Source organism: Muntiacus reevesi, chromosome 7, assembly GCF_963930625.1.
Source record: "Muntiacus reevesi chromosome 7, mMunRee1.1, whole genome shotgun sequence".
NCBI lineage: Eukaryota > Metazoa > Chordata > Mammalia > Artiodactyla > Cervidae > Muntiacus > Muntiacus reevesi.
This window is the reverse complement of record NC_089255.1, coordinates 80,979,640-81,002,654: the sequence shown is the minus strand read 5'-3', so window position 1 is coordinate 81,002,654 and position 23,015 is coordinate 80,979,640. Positions and strand designations below refer to the sequence as shown.

Here is a 23,015-nt window from a genome sequence, read left to right as displayed (position 1 = left end):
GACAGAGAGCACCCCGGGTAGGGGCAGTGCTCCCAACCCTCTGCCGTCTCAGCAGTAGTCTTAGCTCACCAGGAGAAAATGAGGTCTGTGCAACAGTACGAAGCATCGTTTTGCCCTTCGACTCAGAGTGTTTCATAAGTGAAAAAGGGCTTTCGAGGGAGGCTTGGAAAAAAAAGTTTTCAGCGATGAGTTTTGCTCACTGTGGTTAATGATAATTATTAAATAGGTAGGGTGAACTAGGGCTTGTTTTCCTTATTATTAACTGTATTTATGGGTTTTTATTAAGTTGTGCCCAGCTGAGATAATTGTAAAACTATCTGCTTAAGACTCTTAGGGTTCCCATTCTATTTTCTTTCATTTCAAAGGTGGAGTCTTTTTGTTATTCAAGGCTTATGCTATAAACCAGGAGTTGGCACATTTCTTCTGTGTAGTGGTAATTACCTTACAGAAGGTAATTATTTCAAGCTTTGCAGGCCGTGTGGTCTCCATTGGAACCCCTCAGTCCTACCACTATAGTGTGAAAGAGGCCACAGATAATGCATGGGTGTGACTGTCTTCCAATAAAACTTTATTTACAGACATTCATGGTGGGCCAGATTTGGCCCAGGGACTGTAGTTTTTGGGCCCCTGCTATAAACAGAGGAGAAATTCCTAAACTAGGAGCCTGAAGACTGAGGATTGAATCTCAGCTCTGCTGATGTGTGACTGGAGGAAGTCACCTCAGTTCTCTGGTGGTTGATTTTCCTTGCAATAGAACAAAGGTATCAGACCAGATGATCTTTACCACTCTGAGTGTTAAATCCGACTCTAGTTTATGATAACCTGGTATCTTTCTTTTCCTCCCTGCAGTAGATGTTCAGAACCACAGGGCCTCTCAGAGGCCATCACCACTTGTCCACCTTTGGGATGGATTTGGTTTCTAAACTACACAGTGGTGTTGATGGTGGTTTAGTCACTAAGTCATGTCCAACTCTTGTGACCCCATTGGAAGGGTGCGGGTTACACTTTTGTGTAGCCTGTCAGGCTCCTCTGTCCGTGGGATTTCCCAGGCAAGAATACTGGAGTGGGTTGCCATATCCTTTTCCAGGGGATCTTCTTGACCTAGGGACTGAACCCGAGTCTCCTGCATTGCAGGTGGATTTTTTACTACTGCACCACTTGAGAAGACCCCATACATGATATTTTGTATTTCTTTGATGGTATTTTCTCAGGCAGCCCAATCACAAACCTACTTCTTTAAAAAAAATTATTTATTTTTGACTGTGCTGGGTCTTTGTTGCTGCGAGGGCTTTTCTCTGGTTGTTGTGATGGGGCTTCTCTCTGCGGTGTCTTCTCTTGTTGTGGGCCTCGTGGGGGCTTGGGCTTCAGTAATTGTGGCATGTGGGCTTAGTTGCTCTGTGACATGTGGGATCTTCCAGACTCAGAAATATGGCTCGAACCCATGTCTCCTGCAGATTCTTCACCAGTGAGCTACCGGGAAAGCCCCCAACTTACTTCTTGAGTTATTGAGGGTGACTCTGTTACAAGACAGTTTACCTCTGGACTATTTGGCAGAGGCTCCCAAAAGAGAAATAACTAAGATTACCCAGAAAACTGGTGATGATGTTAGAGAAACCAGATGCCTCCAAAAAAGGAAGTGTTGCTCAAGTCATTCTAGTTCTGGAGGCTTTACTCTCTGTGAAGCGGTAGCCGTGTCCCCATGGGAGCTGATAACGTAGTGGCCAAGAGTGAGGTTTTCTGCACTGAAATTGCCTGGGCTTCTGTCTTCACAGCACCACTTAAAACCCTAGGCACATCACTTAAAACTCTCTGTGGCTCGGTTTTCTAATCTGTGGAATAGGAAGAAATATTAAGATGGGGTTGTTGTGAGGATGAAATGAGATTATGCGTATGAAGTGCTTAGAACAGTGCCTGGCATACATAGTCAGTGCCCAATAAATGGAAACCTTGCCACTATTATTTTCATGATCATTATCATGTTGTCATTCCTCTGTAAATATGTAGAGGGTGTCTCCTCCTCGTTTTTATTTTTTTCATTTAAAAATTTTATTTTATTTTTTGAAGGATATCTTAGAAGCTCAGAGTTATTTTTATTTTTTTTTTCATACTGTGTGTGGCATGCAGCATCTTAGTTCTCTGACTAGAAACCAAACCAATTACCCTCTGCAGTGGAAGCTTGGATTCTTAACCACTGGACTGCCAGGGAAGTCCCTCATCCTCATTTTTATACCAGACTCATCTTCAACTTTTGGGTTGCGGATGTGGCCTGAATGCTTTTCTCCTGTCCTATATGTTAAGTGACTCTTAATGAGGTAGAAAGACTGAGGGAGGAAGATGGGGAAAGGCATGGGAAGAGAGGAAGGGAGGGAAAAAGGAATGAAGGAAGGAAGGGAGGAAGAGGGAGGTAGGGAGGAGGGAAGGAAGGAGGGAGGGAGGAAGGCAGGAGACTTAGGAAAATAGGTCCATGAGGAAAGGAGAATAGGTTCTCATGTTTCCTAATACTTGTAGGGATGGGAAGAAAAACAGACCTCCTTCAAGCATGATGGAGGTTTTGATGTCCTTTGTCATTATCCTGGGATGTAGAGGTCATGAGGGTATGCTTAGGTATTTCTAGAATGCACCTACCTTTCAGTTTGGTTTTGAGTTTTCAAGATATTTCTACCTCTTCCACCAGAGAATTTAAATTTCAGGACAGGCTGGTCATATTAGCCTGGCTTCATTCTGTCCTTATTAAAAGGTTTACAGCTTTGTACCTCCAAAAACAGCAGACCTGAGACAGTTTTCCCAGGGGGCTGCCAAGAGAAATTGGGGTGACTCTCAACCTTGCAGCAGGTTAAATGAGACTCAGTTCTCCTTTGTTCGGCTTGATGTCCCTTAGAAGGACAGCCCAGAGATCACTCGGTCTGCAGTGCGTTTGCTACTGCAGGCTGATTTTAACCAACTCTGACAGGAGGGCAGAGGCCCCCAAGCAGGGTCAGGACCACAAATCCCATCCCAGCAGGTGCATGATGGGGAGACAGCGCCCTCCAGATGACCTTCAGTTTCCCATTGATTTCCCGTCCAGCGGTGCTTCCCCACCCCCATTCTGATCCTGCCCCGGCCACCACCCGTGGGCTCTGGGCTCTGGACGAGGACACGGATCCGCTTTCTAAGAAAGAACAAGCAGAGGAGGTTAATTCAGAGAGAGGCCTTTTCAGGGAACTGGAGTAAATTACTCTGGAGACCATGTTCTGGCCACCGCTACTTTACAGCGCCAATATCAGTCCTAGAATGTCCTTTTTCGGGCATAGAAAGGAGTGGTTGATGTCATGAACGGAAACATTTATCCACTTGGCCGCACTTCTCTTTAGGCTTTGGATTGTGTAGGTGGCATTGTGGGGTCATGAGCAGGATTTGGGCATGGACAGTAGACTCCCCCACTGTCTAACCCGCTGAGTGTGTTGGGAAGATCACAAGTGAGAAGATGGTGGTGTGATTCTTGCGTTGCTGGGATCCTCTCCCTAGCACTGACCTTCTTGTCCCCCGGAAGGCTGGGCTTCCACACCCTGCAAACTCGCTGCTGCAGGGTGGCCTGGATCTTTCTGCATTTGTTCAGTGTTATCTGATGAGCATTTCCTATGTGCCCAATCCTGTGTTATATGTAGGGCATCCAGTTGTAGGCAGGGAGATAAAGACCTTGCTCATCCAGTGTTCACAGTTTTGTTATGTGGTGATGATCAGCAGGCCAAGAGAAAACAGAGAGACTTTTTTGGAGAGTGGCAGATAGTTTGAAAAAAAAAAAAAAAAGAATATGAGATAGTAAGGGTTAGCACAAGAGGGGAGTAGGTTGGGCTACCCTAGATTAAATGAAAGAGAAGCCAGCCATGAGAAGATCTGGCAGAAATGTATACCAGAAATGGGAAACAAGCATATGCAAAGGTCCTGAGGTGAGGCGATTTTGGTTTATTAGAGGGACAGAAGAAGTGCAGTGAGGAGTCCAGCAGGGAAGAGGGAGCAGGAGACAAGATGAAGTAGGAAAATTGGGCACAGCCATATAGCCACAGGAAGTTGTTCACATTATATTCTAAGTGCACTCAAGGCCATTGAGGGATTTAAGGAGGAGAATGTCACGATCAGATTTCATTTTAAAAAGATCACTTGGTCTACTGCATTGAGAATTGACTACAGAGCACGTGTTCTCCATGGCTGTATTTTAAATGCCAGACGAATATTCCTTTTACCTGGGAGGGCAGCGCTGAGGCTCTTCTACTCCAGCGGAAAAGATGGGGTCTGAGGATGTATTTGCCTAAGACTTGACTCTAATCCATGGTCGGCTTCTCCTGGCAGTCACACTCGGGAGACAGCATGCTGGTGCCTAGCACACAGCTGGGGTTTCAGAGAAGACTCAGTCTATGAACCAGGGAAACTAAAGGTACTTGCTCAATCAATGAAGTTTCTGTGATGGGTGTGTGTTTTCTAAGTATGCTTCACCCTAGATAAACCATCCCCCCTCCCCCAGTTTTGAAAGTTGGTTGCATTCTACACATTCTTTAGGCTCCAGAGGAGAGATTTATTTTGTCACGTCTGGATGCCATTTGAAAGGCAAACCTTGGACTCCAGAAAAGCGGCGGTCTTCTTCCTCCCCAGAGCATCCTCCTTTTCCATCTCCCTGCCCCCACCCTCCCATTATTTACTGGAAGGAATCACTCTGTTTTCCTCCTGCCTCCAGTCTCCTGTCCTTGGCAGCCCCTTGACTTCCACCCCGAGTTGTGTATGTCATCAGAACACCCAGTGGCAGCTCAGAAATCATGGCCAGGTTCAATATAAATTCCGTCTTGCTTAGGCAGCTTTGCATAATAAGTCCCTGAAAGTCTTCACCAGAGTAGATGCCGGAAAAGCGATTTATTGGGTCTAGCAGGCCCGAACATCAGACTGAGTGGCGTTTCAGGCCACGATGGGAGTTTTAGGGTTCAGATTCTTCGTCTGACTTGGCTTTTGTAAGGCGATACCCTCAGCCCCCAGACACCTTTCCTGTGATGTTAGGAAGGTCAGGGTCACCTCCAGAGGGACCACTCTAAGGAAGTCAGGCTGCTGCTGCTGCTAAGTCCCTTCAGTCGTGTCCGACTCTGTGTGACCCCATAGACAGCAGCCCACCAGGCTCCCCCGTCCATGGGATTTTCCAGGCAAGTGTACTGGAGCGGGGTGCCACTGCCTTCTCCGAAGGAAGTCAGAGTCTCTGTACAATTATCTCGACCAGGTCTCATGGGTGCTTTGTGAGAGATGACTTCTGTGGGACTCATCGGCTGCAGTTGAGTGATGCCAGGTTAATCCATGCCCGTTGCATGAAAACATATCTCCCACAGGAACCAAACAAGCTGAGTTAAAGTCAGTTAACCAGAGTTTCGCACTCTGGTATTAAAACGTGGCTGAAGAGTATCACAGGGCCCCCTTGTTTGTGCCCTTGCTTTGCAGGTTAGGGAAGCTGTACTTCAATCAGTGAGTCTTGGGACCACCCTTGGTCATCCAGTGGTTAAGAATCTGCCTTGCAAGGCAGAGGACTCGAGTTCGATCTCTGGTCAGGGAACTAAGATCCCATGCGCTGTGGAGCAACTAAGCTCGTGCACCCTAACTGGAGAGTCCGTGTGCCCCCAACAGAAATCCTGCATGCTGCACTAAGACCCGATGCAGCCAAATAAATAAATAACTAAAAAACAAACAGAAACAGTGTGAATGTATGTAATTAAAAAAAAAAACAACCCGATTTTCACTGTTCTCCAAATCCCTGGGGGATCTGTCAAATATCCAGACGTCTGGATTACGTGCACGCTCCAGCATCACTGCCACCCACCCTCCCGCCCTCATTGATTCTGACACAAAACCAAAGTTTGAGAACCACTGCACTAGATCATTCTTCTGGAAGGCGGGGTGATGGCATTCTTGATAAGCACAGAAGGGGTGTTTCCCGAATCGCCAGAGCTAGTCTTCCTGGGGGTGGTCTGATGATAGCACAGCATGGCATTCAGTTAGCTACTCAGGGAGTTCAGAGAAGAGGAGCGTTAGTTCTGCATTTTGGCGTGAATGCTGTAGATGGAGAAATACAATCTCAAGAGCTGAAGTGACCTTTTTAAAGAGGATGAAGAGAATTCAGTAGGATTTGAACTTATAGGATCTCTGTTTTCAGATGCCTAATCCTGTGCCCTAGAGAAGCCACATAACTTCAGGCTTACCTCATGTTCATCTGGAGAAAGAGGGCCCCCTAGCATCCCTCAGCTGTGACACTTCCATGAGCTTGCTAAGGATGGCATGACGTTTCCATCAAGCAATCCATAGTTATCACAAGCTTCTACATTCTCAGCATAGTGCTTGGTGGGGTAGCACAGAGGTATAGACCTCTTAGTCCCTGTCTTCAAGATGGGTGGGGAGAAAGAAGGACAGTGGTAGAGACTGGCCAAACATGAGTGAGACAATTAAGGAGCTCAGAGAGGCAGAGAGCAAGAACCTGGAATAACTGGGGAAGCTTCCTGGAAGAGGCGGGGCTTCAGCCAGCCCTTGAATAGGGTGAGATCAGCCAGGCCAAGGACAGGAGGCAAGAAAATTCCAGATAGGTGAGGAGGAAGGGTTCCGTGTAAAGTATTTTGTTGGAGTCTGGGGAAGGCCTGACCTAACCACCTGACCTGCCTCTTGAGAAATCTGTATGCAGGTCAGGAAGCAGCAGTTAGAACTGAACGTGGAACAACAGGCTGGTTCCAAATAGGAAAAGGAGTACGTCAAGGCTATATATTGTCACCCTGCTTATTTAACTTATATGCAGAGTACATCATGTGAAGTGCTGGGCTAGATGAAGCACAAGCTGGCATCAAGATTGCTGGGAGAAATATCAATAATCTCAGATGACACCACCCTTATGGCAGAAAGTGAAGAAGAACTAAAGAGCCTCTTGATGAAAGGGAAAGAGGAGAGTAAAAAAGTTGACTTAAGGCTCAACATTCAGAAAACAAAGATCATGGCATCCGGTCCCATCACTTCATGGAAAATAGATGGAGAAACAGTGGAAACAGTGGCAGACTTTATTTTTTTGGGCTCCAAAATCAGTGCAGATGGTGATTGCAGCCATGAAATAAAAAGATGCTTACTCCTTGGAAGAAAAGTTATGACCAACCTAGGTAGCATATTAAAAAGCAGAGACATTACTTTGCCAACAAAAGTCCATCTAGTCATGGCTATGGTGTTTCAGGTAGTCATGTATGGATGTGATAGTTGGACTATAAAGAAAGCTGAGCGCAGAAGAATTGATGCTTTTGAACTGTGGTGTTGGAGAAGACTCTTGAGAGTCCCTTGGACTGCAAGGAGATCCAACCAATTCATCCTAAAGAAAATCAGTCCTGAATATTCATTGGAAGAACTGATGTTGATTCTGAAATTCCAATACTTTCGCCACCTGATGCGACGACCTGACTCTTTGGAAAAGACCCTGATGCTGGGAGGGATTGGAGGCAGGAGGAGAAGGGGATGACAGAGGATGAGATGGTTGGATAGCATCACTGACTCAATGGACATGAGTTTGGGTAAACTCTGGGAGTTGGTGATAGACAGGGAGGCCTGGTGTGCTGCAGTCCATGGGGTCACAAAGAGTCAGACACGACTGAGTGACTGAATTGAACTGAATTGAACTTAGGGAAGGCCCGTCTGCTTCACATACACAGGAAGGTCAGATAAGGATTTATTTATTTACCCATTTACTCATTCCTCCATCATCAACCCAACACAGCAAGCTCTGTGCTGGGCTTGGGGATAGAGCCAGATGTGGTCTCTGCTCTGGGGGCAGGCTCTGATCCCTGAGATCCTTGTGCAGCATCTACTCCACTCTACTTGATGCTGGGGGCTGGCCTCTCCACCCTGCTGGCTAATGTCTTGGGAGGGAGCTTTGGGTGGGCACCTGCCAGCCTCAGAGACGCTGCAGTGGTGACTGTTGTGTGTATGTGCATCACGTGGAGGGCAGTCAGCCTGCTCAGGCAGAGGGGAACACAGTGGCAGGAAGCACTGCTCTTTGATGGAAACATCTACCGTTAAGTGAGTGATATATGAGTTGTTGAAAGCAATTCAACAAAGAAGTTTTGGGCACCTACTGTGTGCTGGGCTCCGTGCCAGATGTTGGAAGTGATTCGGTGAAAAGGCCAGCTATTCAGGGCTCCAGGGAATACCGTTCACACTGAAGTTTAATATGAAAGGCACCCCCTCATGTGGTTTAGTGCAAAAACTAAGTGGCTGTGTGTAGTGGCCCTGCCCTCAGGGAGTTTATAGTCTAGCAGGGGAGACAAATTAAACATTGAGTTGAGTTGAAAGTGACGTTATTAATAGTATCATTCTTTTTGCTGGAAGAAGACAGAATGAGGAGGAAGGGGACTGATTCTCTCTCTTACTCTCTGTGTGAGTGTGTGCTCAGTTGTATTGAACTCTATAGCTCTTCCTATTTGAATTATTTATTCTAAAATATTTATTTATCTCATTTGGCTGCGTTGGGTCTTAGCTGCAGCATGTAGAATCTTTGCTGTGCTTCGCGGGATTCTCTGTAGTTGGGGCACTCAGGCTCAGTAGTTTTAGCTCAAGGGCTCAGTAGTTGCGGAGCACTGGCTTAGTTGCCCTGTGGCATGTGGGATCTTAGTTCTCTGCCCAGGGATGGAACCCTTGTCCCCTCCATAGCAAAGTGAAAGTGAAAGTAAAAGTCACTCAGTCGTGTCTATTTGTGACTCCCATGGACTGTAGCCCGCCAAGCTCCTGGGTACATGGCATTCTCCAGGCAAGAATACTGGAGTGGGTTGCCATTCCCTTCTCCAGGGGATCTTGCTGACCCAGGGATTGAACCCAGGTCTCCTGCCCTGCAGGCAGACTCTTTACCTTCTAGCCCATTCCCAGAGCCTCCATGGCAAGGTGTATTCTTAACTACTGCACCACCAGGGAAGTCCTGAGTCTTTATTTTATATAAGAAACTCTGTCTTAACTGGGGCTGCTATAGCAAAATGACCATGGAGTAGGTGGCTTAAACAACAGACATTTATTTCTCACAGTTCTGGTGGCAGGAAAGTCTGAGAGCAGGGTGGCAGCATGGTGTAGGTGAGGTCTGCTGAGGGCCCTCTTCTCCGGCTGCAGATAATTGCCTTCTTGCTGTGTCTTCACATGGCAGAGACAGAGAGACACAGACAGAGGGAGGGAGAGAGGCGGGGGAGAGAGAGGGGGGAGAAACAGAGAGGGAGAGAGGGGGAAGAGAGAGGAGGGGGGAGAGAGAGAGGAGAGAGAGAAAGAGGAGAGAGAGGGGAGAGAGAGACAGAGAGGGAGAGAGAGAGAGAGACAGAGAGGGAGAGAGAGAAGAGAGAGAGGGGAGAGAGAGAGAGAAAGAGGAGAGAGGTGGGGGAGAGAGAGAGAGAGAAAAAGGGAGAGAGAGAGAGAGAGAGGAAGTGAGCGCGCTCGTGTCTCTTCTTATAAGGGCATGAATCCCATCGTGGGTGCTCTACTCTCATGACATAATTACCTCCCCAAAGTCCCATTTCCAAATCCCATCCATTGTGGCGTCAACACCTGAATTTCAGAGACAGGGGGGACGCGATTCTGTCCACAGCAAGCACTAAACAATGGTTTTCTTTCAAGGGCAGCTTTAAGAACAGTTAACTGTGAGGAAAATGAAAAGGCTTCCCCCCACACCTTGCCAAAGATTGCCCCCTGCTCGCTAGTTCCTACAAAACACGACACCAGCGGGAGAAGGCTTTCCGCGCCACCATCAGAGGGAAACACGTTTCAGTGCAAACAGGAGGAAGGTAGCAAGTTGGCAGAGCCGAGTTTTGCTGTGTGTGCGCGGGGGATGGCTGTGGACGTGTGGGCCGCTGAGTGAGCCCGCAGGAAAAGGCCAGGTGCCGGCGATCCTGCCACAGGCCCGGGCTCCTCCTTATCTCGGCTTATCTCTGTTTCTGAGCACAAATAGCTGTGATGGGCCAAGGTCCTGATTTTTACAGCCAGAAGGGACCTGTGGCCACGGAGCGGGGAAGGAGAGAGGGTAGAGGAGCTGCTGGAGACATGAAAGAATTTGGGGCCGGCCGCGAGGAAGGGCAGGGGAGAGTCAAGGACGCCGGGCCCGGGAGAAGCAGGGCTGGGCTCCCTCCCGTGCCGGCTGCCACCCCTCGAAGCCTGGACACTGGGGAGGGAGCAAAGCTCTGGCCCGACGTGAGGACTTCGCTTTTGGACACAGGTGTGAGGTAGGGCCGGACACCCGTCCCCGGGTCAGCACACGGGAACGGGGGGGACCCTGAAGAGGGAGGGGGCCCAGGGGTCTGGGTTGGGGGGTCGGAGCTGAGAGCCCATTCAGGACAGTGGACGTGGAATCTAAATGCACAGGTGGGGGACGTCCCTGGTGGTCTGGTGATTAAGACTCCGTGCTTTCGATGCAGGGGTGCAGGTTCAATCCCTGGTGCAGGGTTGGGGGGTGGTGGAGGACTAGGATCCCATCTGCCGTGGGCATGGCCGAAAAAAAAGAGAGAGAGAGAACAGGCATGGTTTTCGAGAGAGGGAGGTAGAACCGTGAGGATGAGGAGCCGGCTGTCTTAGAGGGGGTCTGGCAGGCTCTGCAAATCACACGTGGAGCCTCGTCGGCAGTCATTTTGGAGAAGTCTTATTTTTTCCACTCTGAATCCTCTTTGGCGCCTGGAATCCATTTCTCCACAGATATGCTCAAGGAGGGCGCCTGGAAAGCTCTCAGAGGTAGGATGGCTCTCCCCCTGCAGAAGGGATGGCTAAAGATCCCACAGAGCCCTCACGAAGGCTGCGGAACCACAGCCAGCTCTGCTCCAAGCCTCAGGCTGGGGCGGGGGAGGGGGGGGTTCCTGCTCTGGCCGGGAGCCGGGCAGTTTGTCCCCCTTGCCTTCCCTGCTTCTGATTGCAGCCTTGAGTGGTCCAAAGTCAGTGAGAATATCCTTCTCCTGTGCCTTGCGCCAGCTTCTTCGAGCCCAAGACATCTATCATCCTGGGGAAAGTCTAGCCCCTCGGTCTGGGGCAGACAGGTGACGGCTGAGGCTGGGCCACGCCTGACCCACCCGGGGCGTGCTGGTCACCACTCCACAGAGTAGATCACTCACTGTCAGCCTTTCCCGGCTCCCTCTGACCCTTGCGGCTTTCATGCAAATGTCACCCCTGGGATCCCATCAAGTAGAGTTCTTTTTTAAAAAGAAATGCTATATGGGTGGGGGGAGAGCTAAATTAGGTGTCTGAGATTAACATATACATACAACTACATTTAAAAGATGTAAACAACAAGGACCTTCTGTATAAGCCCAGGGAACTGTACTCAATATCTTATAATAACCTATAATGGAAAAGAATCTGGAAAAGAATATATATAAATATATATATTTATAATATATATATGTATCTGTATAACTGAATCACTTTGCTGTACATGTGAAACTAATACAACATTGTAAACAACATTGTAAGTTGACCGCGTGCTAAGTCCCTTCAGTGGGATTTGACTCTTAGGCGACCTCATGGACTGTTACTCACCAGGTTCCTCTGTCATGGGATTCTCCAGGCAAGGATACTGGAGTAGGTTGCCATGCCCTCCTGCAGGGGATCTTCCCAACCCAGGGATTGAACCTGCGTCCTTTAGGTCTCCTGCATTGGCAGGTGGGTTCTTTACCAGTAGTACCCCCTGGGACTTCAATAGAAAACAGAAATACCATGTTGAAAAGGACATTTTCCCCTTCCCCTGTTTAACTTGCTTTGCACAGGTTAGGGAGAACTGGCCATTGATTTTCTTCTAGAGAACAGAGCAAGCCCTGTGCAGATTTTGGCTAATTAACTTTTGGAGAAGTGCCGCTTGAATTTATCAGAGGGTGAAGTCTCTTTTCCCCTCCAGTGTCTTAAAAAAAGGCTTTAAACTTTTGTTTCCGAATCTCTGCCAATGCCTGGCCTGTTTAAAAAGGACTTCCCTGGAGACGATGGCAAAGGGTGATGGTTGTCATATTTTTGTAACTTCAATCTTCAATACAGTTGTTCCAGTCCTCAGAAAATCTCTTCTGTTTACATAAGAGAGGTATCATTCACACAAAGATTACATTTAAAAATACACATTCCCCCTCAGCATGCCTGTTACTAATAACATTGCATGTTATGAAAGTGGAAAGTATTTAAGATGAAATTAATTTTCACCCAGCGAGCCACTTTGTTTGACTTTTTCGTTCCATTCTGTGTGGGGCATGGACTTGGCCAAATGCACTTCTCATTGTCAGCAAGTTCACCTCCTTGTTTCTCTTTTTTGGGATTGATGCTGTTAGAAATGAGTTCCGGGCACATCGAGAGAAATTTCATCTGGGATCGTATTGTACATTTCTTTTGTATTGGCTTCCAGAAGTTTGTTTTTCTAGATGGAAACCCTTTTCTCTCCAGTTGATGAGTTTTAGTGTACAGTTTTTTTTCTTTCTCTCTTTATTTCTCTTTCTTCCTTCCCTTCTTTCCTTCCTTCCTTCCACAGGTTCTCTTTCAGCAGAATTTCTGGAGTTGGAATAGTTAACATCTTTTTTTGTCAGTCTGTCGGAAGATCACGGGAAGCCAGATAACGGCTCCTTGCTTAGGACACCTCTCAGTCATGTGTTCTTGTCAGTTCTCATCCATGTGACGCGGCTTGTCTCTGTTCCGTGGAGGGAAGGTGGAGACCCCGGGACACCCCGGACAGGCTTTGTGTCCAAGCTGCCCTCGACGGTTCTGTTACACACAGCTGCATCGCCTTAGCAGAGGGAGGCATTTAAGCTGGTGGGACACAGTTGCAAATGCTTCCCAGGAAATGGTTCTTCATTTTTGATCAATTTCATGATCCTTTTTTCTAATTTGATTATATCAGCCTATGTGCAGTTCTGTTTTATAGCATTCTGATGGGCTTTTATTCCCCCTCCCAATTCATTGTCAGCTGGGTGACTATTATAGTTTGATTACAGTTAGGTTTTCCAACTGCTAGACGCTTTCTGAGCTATTACGCCATTCTTGTGAGGGGGAAGATGCCCAGAGGTAGAAAAGGAGGTTTGTCCACGAGTAGTTTCCAAAAGATGCTTCAGAAGCTTCAGTGATTGTATCCTCCCAGAATAAGGAATTTGCTTTAAACTTTTTGGTAGAATCTGACACTTTGACTTTTAAAAAAGAGTAAGAGGACAAATACTATAAGATAAGTACCTATATGTGGAATCTAAAAAATACAACAAACTAGTGAATATAACAAAAAAGCAGCAGACTCACACATAAAGAGAACAAGCTAGTGGTTACAAGTGGGGAGAGGGAAGGAGAGAGGGGCAAGATAGGGGTAGGGAATTAAGATGTATAAACTTTTATATATGGGAATGTAGCCAATATTTTATAATGTAGCCAATATTTTTTAAAGGAATATAACCTTTAAAAATTGTGAATCACTATATTGCACACCTGTAACATAAAATATTGTACATCAATGACACTTCAATAAAAAAATAAAGAGGACAGACAAATCCGTTTAAATTTTTCCTTTTTTTTTTTTTTGCTCCTCTAAATATTTTGGTTAAGAAATATTTTAAACTTAGACCCCCCATCCCCCCATTTTAATGTCACTGTGTCTCCAGAGACCAAAACAAAGGGGGCATTCATAATGTCCCTTCAAAATGAGCTATTTGAGTCTCCCTTTTGGCTCTGAAAGTCCTGTGGCTCCTCTCCTTCTGTGTTTTCCTCCTTCTCTTCTCTAAGAATCTCTGCTTTACCTGGTAGGCATTATGTTATTATAGTTGCAATTCCCAGGACCATTTATTCACCTCTGTCTTGTGCCTATCGTTTATGTTAGGTATTTGATCTTATTGATTATGTTTGTGTTTTATTACATTTAATCAGTTATATCAATGTTATATTTTTAGTCTTTGAAAAGGACAGTATCTTAAAATTAGTAGCATCACCCAAGGATACCAAAGATTCAGGAACCGAAAATTTACTGTGCTTAATCAGATCACCACTCCAGTAAACCTGAAACCTTTACCTGAAACCTGAAACCAGTAAACCTTTCTATTTGTGGATTAAACTCTGGGAATCGAGTTATTTTGAGTCCCCAAATTCAGCTGTTATTGCTTTAAATGCTTCTTTCATTTGTTTTCCATCATAAAGTTATTTTTCTTCAAGTGTGTGGTTTTTACAAGATTGGTGCATGCCCTTCTTCATCTCCTCACCCCTGTAATAGCTCTGTTTACAGGGTGTTTCCTCTGACCCTCTAGTCTTTTCTATAGGGTGTTTCTCTTCTATTGTAATGGAAGTCTTTGTATCTATGCTGGTGGTTTCAGTCCAATCTGGAGTGTCTTTGCTGGTTGCCACTGAGGAATAAGTGTGGCTGATGGGGCATGTTAAGGGGCAGGGGGCTCTGGAAGCTGGATGTCCTCGTAGACTCCATGCAGAAGGCTGTACCAGAGCTACCCCCATTCTGGAGCTGGGACCTCCTGCTTCCCGGGACAGGGACATGTTACTCTTGTGTCGTGTGTGTGTTAAGTCACTTCAGTCATGTCTGACTTTTTGCAGCCCCATGGACTGTAGCCCATCAGGCTCCTCTGTCCATGAGATTCTCCAGGCAAGAGTACTGGCGTGGGTTGCCCTCCTCCAGGGGATCTTTCCGACCCAGGGATGAAACCTGCGTCTCTTATGTCTTTTGCACAGGCAGGCAGGTTCTTTACCACTGGCACCACCTGGGAAGCTTTTGCTACTTCCCAGGTTACTTTTGCTGCTGCTGCTGCTGCTAAGTTGCTTCAGTCGTGTCTGACTCTGTGCAACCCCATAGATGGCAGCCCACCAGGCTTCTCCGTCCCTGGGTTTCTCCAGGCAAGAACACTGGAGTGGGTTGCCATTTCCTTCTCCAATGCATGAAAGTGAAAAGTGAAAGCGAAGTCGCTCAGTTGTGTCTGACTTTTAGTGACCCCATGGACTGCATGCAGGCTACCAGGCTCCTCAAGCCATGGGATTTTCCAGGTTTATTCTCGGGGTCCTAATTTCTCCATTAATGGGGTCTCTAAGTTCCCTGGTGGATCTGGTACAGGAAATAGAACCTGGTGGAGACCTGAAGCTGAGCTGGATTCTGCTGCTTGCCAAAACTCTTGATCCCCATTGTCTTGGTCTTCATAACTGCAAAATCTTCCCTGGCAGGTGGGTGGGTGACTTCAGTTTCCTTCTGAGTGTGTTCTGGTTTTCCCTGGCCTCATTCCCCCTCTCTCTGCCTCCCTGCAGGCTCGGGGACCAGTTCTACAAGGAAGCCATTGAACACTGCCGGAGTTACAACTCCCGCCTGTGCGCAGAGCGCAGCGTGCGCCTGCCGTTCCTGGACTCGCAGACCGGGGTGGCCCAGAACAACTGCTACATCTGGATGGAGAAGAGGCATCGAGGCCCAGGTGAGCCACGCCGCCCTGATCAGAGATTGTGCAGAAATCCCTGTCTCCTTGGGTGGGCGTGGAGGTGGGACAGACTGTACAGGGAGCCTGGAATACTTTCAAGAAACTCAGCTGCTTCTGTAACTCTTGGCACGTGCCCCGAGGATGATGCGGGACATTGAAGCCACACTGGCGGGAAGGGGCAGAGTGAAAGAATTCAGGACGTTTAATCCCTAAAAGGGAAGACTAAGGCCATGACCGATGCTTCACCTTTCACACTGTGTGTTGGTGTAGCTTAGTGGCTGTAAGCTGGAAATCTGAAGTCAGATTTCAGTTCGAGGCTGAGCTTTGTCATCAAACCTCTTGCCCTCAGGTTCCTCATCTGTAAAATGGGGATACTAATAGTAGCTACTTTAGGACTTTGTCAGGATTAAGTGAAAATCTTCATAAAAAACTCATAACCTGTGTTGAGCACATAGTATGTACTAAGTTTTCCCTGGTGGCTCAGTGGTAAAGAATTTGCCTGCTAATGCAAGAGATGCGGGTTCGATCCCTGGGTTGGGAAGATCCCCTGAAGAAGAAAATGGCTATCTACTCCAGAATTCTTGCCTGGGAAATCTCATGGACAGAGGAGTCTGGTGAGCCACAATCCAGAGGTCACAAAAGAGTTGGATACAACTTAGTGATGAAGCAACCAAAACAACAAAGTATGTTTTCCAAAAATGCTGCCTGTTATTGTTGATGTTGTTATTATTATTATTATTACTGTGATACTAGTCTTCTAGGCTTCAGAAAACAGAATAAAGACCACTGGGTGGAGACCAGGGAGGTAGTTTAACACAGTTTTCTGGCTCTATACTGGTATATTAAAAAATAATTTTTTTATAAAAGGTTTCAAAGCCATGCTCAAGTGGAGAGAAGAGTAAAATGAATATTTGTGTATTGTTCACCCAACGTCAACAGTGATCAACTCATAGCCAATCATTTCATTTATACTCACCTTTCACTTTCCTCCTTGAACCCAAGTTATTTTGAAGCAAATCAAGACAACAATACTATTCATCTGTAAATTTTTCAATCTGTATCTCTAAATGGTAAGAATATAGACAAACATACAAGCCATACCTATCAAAACTCAAAGTTAAAAATGAGACATTAACAGCATCAAACATTTGCTCAACATTTATTTCTCTGTGTAATTGAAATCAGGATCCAAACAGGACTTCTATGTGAAACTTGGCTGATGTGTCTCTTAAGTCTCTTTAAATCTGTAGGTCTCTCTCTCTCTCACTTGTTACTTGTGGAAGAAACTGGGTTGTTTGCACTGTAGGGTTTCCCAGAGTCTGGATTTTCTGATTGCATCCCCATGGTGTTATTCCTGTGCATTGGTAGAAACAGATTCAGGTTCAATTTTGGGGCAAGAACAGTTCCTAAGTGGTGATGTGTGCTTTCATCAGGAGCCTCATGGGTTCTGGGTATTTCTCTTTTATTGATGTTAGCAGCCCTTGATGAAAATTACCTAGATGATTTATTTTATTAAGGGTTCAGAAATGGTGACATTCAATTTGAGGCTATCATTATTTCTTCATTTATTAGGTCTACATCATTTATAAAGAGAAGCATCTCCTTATTAAAATTTTGGTTATTGTGGGGTATAGTGCACATATGAAAGTATGGATAAATGATTTTCCCCCTTTAGTTATCAGTTTTCAAAATAATGAGCTGGTTCCCTTGTATTCTCCAAAGATGATCAATAAAGTTATTATGACTATCTTGAGTACCATCATGAATTCACAGACTTAAACATATTGGATAATTTTAATCCATTGCAGCTATTATTCTTATCAATGCTTAAATTGCCCCCATCTTTGGACAGCTCAGCTGGTAAAGAATCCGCCTGCAATGTGGGAGACCTGGGTTCGATCCCTGGGTTGGGAAGATCCCCTGGAGAAGGGAAAAGCTACACACTCCAGGATTCTGGCCTGGAGAATTCCATGGACAGTATAGTCCTTGGGGTTGCAAAGAGTCGGACACAACTGAGCGACTTTCACTTTCACCTTGGACAGTAGGGTTTATGACCAGTGCTGGTGTGTTGAAACAGCCTAGCAGTTTCTGTAGCATCCTTGCTATCCTAATATTGGGACAGATGTTTCAGGCTCATCTTGTGCACATCCTGCCCCAGACCCTGAATCAACTATTTCTTTAAAAAGCCCTATTTCCTCTTTGTAAGACTATTATTTGGAGACTACAATCTGGTGATGCCCGTTGCTCCTGGGCTGGTTGTTGATTCTAGGACTTTTCAGTGAGCAGAACTAAGAAATGTGATTTCTTGTTTCTTTTTTCTTGTTTCTCTTTTTAAGAGAAAACACGTTAAATTTACTGATATTGCCCATTCAATTCAGTTTTACTCAGCTTTAAGTTAACTATCTTCATTCTCTAGCTCTTCTCTCCCACACTGAAAAGAATACTGGCTCTTTATGATGCCAGCATAGTTTTTTTTGGTTTATTCTGCAGTAGACACACAACAATATCAGAATAAAATGAGACTACCAGCAATAAGGTGACTGAAATGGTTTAAGTTTTTCTTTCTTTCTTTGCAATTTTTTGTTGTCTTTAGCATATTTCCTATTAAGGATGTAGAGTCAAATTACTGTGTTTTAAGGTCGCTTGAAATAGTTCCTCAGTGTGTTTGTAGTATTAACTCAATACACAGTTGGATTTATTTGTTTCATTTCTGTTTTCACTTATTAGGCTTTACCGTTTTTTTTTTTTTTAATTTTATGTAATTACTTTGCCTTTTTAAAATTAACTTTTTGTCTTGAAATAATTGTAGATAAACAGGAAGTTGTAAACATAATACAGAGAGATCCCCTTGTACCCTTCACCCAGTTTCCCCTAAGGGATATATCTTGTGTAATTATAGCATAATATCGAAACCAGAAAAGTGACTCTAGTGAAATGTATGTGTGTAGTTCTATACCATTTTATCACATGTATAGATTTATGGAACCACCACCACAATGGAGATACAAAACTAGTCCATCACCACAAAGCTCTTCCCCATCCTGCCCTTTATAGTCACACCCACCTCCTCTCTCTTCATTTAGGTCCCTTTGTCCTCTTGCATTTGTAATGTAGTATCTTAAACATTTCCTCAACGTACATTGAAAACCACATCAGACAGACTTATAATTTTTGCTTCAACTGTCAAACATAATTTAGAAAACTTAAGTGAAGTGTCTATTGCATTTACTCATATCTTTGCTCTTTTGTCGTTGCTTCTTCCTTTCTGATGTTCCAAGATGCCGCTTTTATAATTCCTTTCTGATTAAGTATTTTCTTTAACCATTCTTTTAAAGTAGGTCTGATAGTAACAACTCTTAGTTTTCCTTCTTCTAACAGTGACTTGATTTTCCTGTTATTTCTTGTTTTTTTTGGTCTTTGTTTTTGGCCACGCCCACACAACATATGAGATCTTAGTTCCTTGACCAGGGATCAAACCTGTGCCCCCTGCAGTGAAGCAGAATCCTAACCACTGGGCCACCAGGGAATTTCACCCTTCATGCCTGAAGGACATTTATTTTGTAGTTGGATATAAAATTCTGAGATGATAGTCCTTTTATTTTAACACTTAAAAAATGTCTTGCTTCTTCCTTTCAGCCTTGGCAGTTTGTGATGAGAAATCTGCCATCATTCAAATTATTTTCTCTTGAAAGTGAGGTGTCACTTTTCTCTCATTAATTTTGAAAGTTTTTGTTTTTAGTTTTCAGAAATTTGATTTTGATATGTTTTGGTGTAGATTTCTTTGAGTTTATCCTTTTCAGAATTTGCTCAGCTTCTTGAATCTGTAGATTCAAGATACAGATTGTATCTTGTATCTGTAGATACACACACACACACACATATATATATATATATATATTTTTTTTTTTTGCCAAATTTGGGAAATTTTCAACCATTATTTCTTTGATTATGATTTTTAGCCTCACTGTTTTTCCCTTCTTCTTCTGGGATCCCACTGGGAAAGAAAATTCTGGGACTTCAAAATGTTAAATCTTTTGTTATAGACCGAGAATTCCCCCAGGCTCCCTTCTTCTCTCTTCCTCCTCCCTCTCCTCCCTCTCCTCACTCTCCTCCTTCCTTCCTTTTTTTCTGAGTCTACTGGATGACCTCTATTATATTCTCTTCAGGTTCATTACTTATTTTATCTATTCTCTTCATTCTGCTGTTAAGCCCTTTCACTGAGGGTTTGTTTTGTTTTTGCTATCGTGTTTTTCAGTTCTAAAATTTCCATGTGCTTCTTCTTTATATCTTCTATTTCTTTGTGGGACTTCGTAGGTTCTCATTTGTCTCAGGTGTTAACAATTATTTGTTTGAAACATTCTTATGATGGTGACTTTAAAACTCTTGTCAGACAATTCTAACACGTGGTGTTGTTTCAGTGTTGCTGTCTGCTGTCTTTTCTCACTCAACTTGAGATTTCCCTGGTTCTCCATAGGAGTGATTTTGATTGAATCCTGGACATTTTGGCTGTAATGCTGTGAGACTCCAGAGGTTATTTAGATCATCTGTTTTCACACACCTCCTCCGACACTGTGCCGATGGGGGAAGAGAGGTGCCCCTTGTTACTGTCAGATGGATGTGGAGGTCCAGGCTCCCCATTCAGTCTCTGTTGACACACCAGAGGGGGAGGGGTACCTCATTATTTCTGGGTGGAGGTGGGAGTTCAGACTCCCCACTAAGCCTTCACCAAAGCCACCCTAGTTGGGAGGAGGAAGCACGCCTTATTATTTTTTTTTTTTTGAAGAGAAAAATGATAGCAGATTTATTGCTGCTTTCTTTTTTATTTTTATTTTATTTTATTAGTTGGAGGCTAATTACTTCACAACATTTCAGTGGGTTTTGTCATGCATTGACATGAATCAGCCATAGAGTTACACGCATTCCCCATCCCGATCCCCCCTCCCACCTCCCTCTCCACCCGATTCCTCTGGGTCTTCCCAGCCCACCAGGCCCGAGCACTTGTCTCATGCATCTCACCTGGGCTAGTGATCTGTTTCACCATAGATAATATACATGCTGTTCTTTCGAAACATCCCACCCTCACCTTCTCCCACAGAGTTCAGAAGTCTGTTCTGTACTTCTGTGTCTCTTCTTCTGTTTTGCATATAGGGTTATCGTTACCATCTTTCTAAATCCCATATATATGTGTTAGTATGCTGTAATGTTCTTTATCTTTCTGGCTTACTTCACTCTGTATAATGGGCTCCAGTTTCATCCATCTCATTAGAACTGATTCAAATGAATTCTTTTTAACGGCTGAGTAATATTCCATGGTGTATATGTACCACAGCTTGTTACTGTCAGATGGATGTGGAGGTCCAGGCTCCCCATTCAGTCTCTGTTGACACCCCAAAGGGGGAGGGGTACCTCACTATTTCTGGGTGGAGGTGGGAGTTCAGACTCCCCACTAAGCCTTCACCAAAGCCACGCTAGTTGGGAGGAGGAAGCACACCTTATTACTGGTCCCTATACAACTTCCACTGCCGCCATGGGGTGTCTCTTGACCTCCTCTGACACTAAACCAGCAAGGATATTAGGATGCCCTGCTGGGCTGCCTCTTCCCTCGTCCTTCAGCTAGAGAGAGCAGGGTTTTCTTGGGGCTTTTTTGGGTCTACATTTGTTGGTGTTTCTGGATAATCAGCTTTTCTACAACTCAGTCTGGCGTGTATAAAACAAAAAAAAAAATGCCCAGAAACTTGCCACCCTGTTGTTTCTTGGGTCTGAAACTCCCTAGCAGGTCATTCTCTTTACCTTTCAGTATCTTATTTTTGTTGTATAAACAATGTCTAGGAGTTTTATTTGGGCTTAGTGGGAAGAATATAGGAGAGTATATCTACTCTTATCTTTTCAGAAGCAGAAGTCCCTGGGTTTTTTTTTTTTATTAAAAAAAAAGTTAACAGCTTTATTGAATTATAACTGACATACAGCAATCTGCACATATTTAATGCATGCAATTTGATAAGTTTTGACATGTATATGCCCGTGAAACCATCACCTCAATCAATATAATGAACATATCCATGACTCCCCAAAGTTTCCTTGTGTCACTTGTAATCCGTCCCCCCTTTTCTGCCCCCTCCCTCTACCTTCCATCTCTCCCAACCCCCAGTCAAGCTTTCTATACTGGAATCATAGAGTATGTACTTCTTTTTTTGGTGACTGGTGGATAGGGTCCTGACTTCTTTCACTCAGCATAATTATTTTGAAATCATCCATGCTCTAGCACGTATCAGTGATTTATTTGCTTTTTATGCTGAGTAATATTCTATTATATGGCTACATCACAGTTTATTCATCTGTTGATGGACATTTTGATTTGTTTTTAGTTTTTGGCTGTTATAAATAGAGCTGCTGTGAACATTTGTGTGTCGGTCTTCACATGGACATATACTTTTATTTCTCCTTGGTAAAGTACCTAGGAGTGTAATGGCTATGTCATAAGGAAGGTCTGTATTTTACATTTTAAGAAACTGTCAGGCTGTTTTTCAAAGTGGTTTTATCATTTTATATCCACACCAACAATGTACAAGAGTTCCAGTTCCTTTATATTCTCACTAACACTTGGTATGGTCAACTTTTTAAAGTTTTAGCTATTCTTATTTTTATACAGTGGTATCTCATTGTGGTTTTACTTAGTATTTCCCTAATTAATGATGTTGAACATCTTTATATGTGCTTATTTTACCATCCTTTGGTAAAATGTTCAAATCCTTGGACCATTTTAAAATTGGGTTGTTTGTTGGTTTTCTTATTGATGAAAATAGATAGTTCTTTATGTATATTAGATTCAAGACCTCTCCAAATTTGTCCTTCTTTTTTGAAGTTGTTTTGTCTAGATTATTTGCACTTCCATATGAATTTTATAATCAATTTGTCAGTTTCTACAAAAAACATGGTGGAATTTTGACTGAGATTGTGTGGAGTCTATAGATCAACGTGGGGAAAACTGACATTTCTTAATGTTGAATCTTCCAACCCATGGATATAATATATCTCCCCATTTATTATTATTCTTTTTAATTTTTCTGATCAATCACTTTTAGTTTTCAGTGTACAGGTCTTTCACATTTTTGTCAGCTTTATCTCTATATACTTAACATTTTTGATAATATTATCAATAGATTTTTAAAATTTAAATTTTCTGATTTTTCTTTGCTAGTGTACAGAAATGCAATTATTTTTGTGTATTCACTTGTGTCCTACAATTTGCTATACTCTTTTATTAGTTCTAGTAGCTTTCTATAGATTGCATAGCAATTTTCTCTATAGTTGATTATGCTAGTGAATGAACAAAGCTTTTCAATATAGATGTGTTTTATTTATTTTACTTGTCTATGTAAAGTAACAAGTACTGTATTGTCTATGTAAAATGACAATTACTATCTATGTAAAATAACAAGTATTGTACTGGAATGTCCAGGACAATATTAAGTAAACATGGTAAGAGTAAACATCCTTTTGTGGTTCCTGATCCTAAGGTGAGAGCATTCATTCTTTCATTTATAAGTATGACGCTAGTTGTAGGGTTTTTTTTGTTGTTGTTGCACAACATGGCATGCAGGATCTTAGTTCTCC

The 23,015-nt window shown here is 44.0% G+C and overlaps 1 protein-coding gene across 3 annotated transcripts in view; it reads left to right on the top strand.

Moving 5' to 3' along the window:
- The window catches only part of DPF3 (double PHD fingers 3), a 277,562-nt gene that overhangs the window by 103,209 nt on the left and 151,338 nt on the right, over positions 1 to 23,015 (top strand). For all 3 annotated transcript variants that reach the window (XR_010663960.1, XR_010663959.1, XM_065941252.1), the window contains exon 2: positions 15,238 to 15,398. Coding sequence is in view for 1 of the 3 variants with exons in the window: in XM_065941252.1 (XP_065797324.1) it covers positions 15,238 to 15,398 (161 nt within the window). In the remaining 2 variants the exon portion in view is untranslated. The remainder of the gene's footprint in view (positions 1 to 15,237; positions 15,399 to 23,015) is intronic.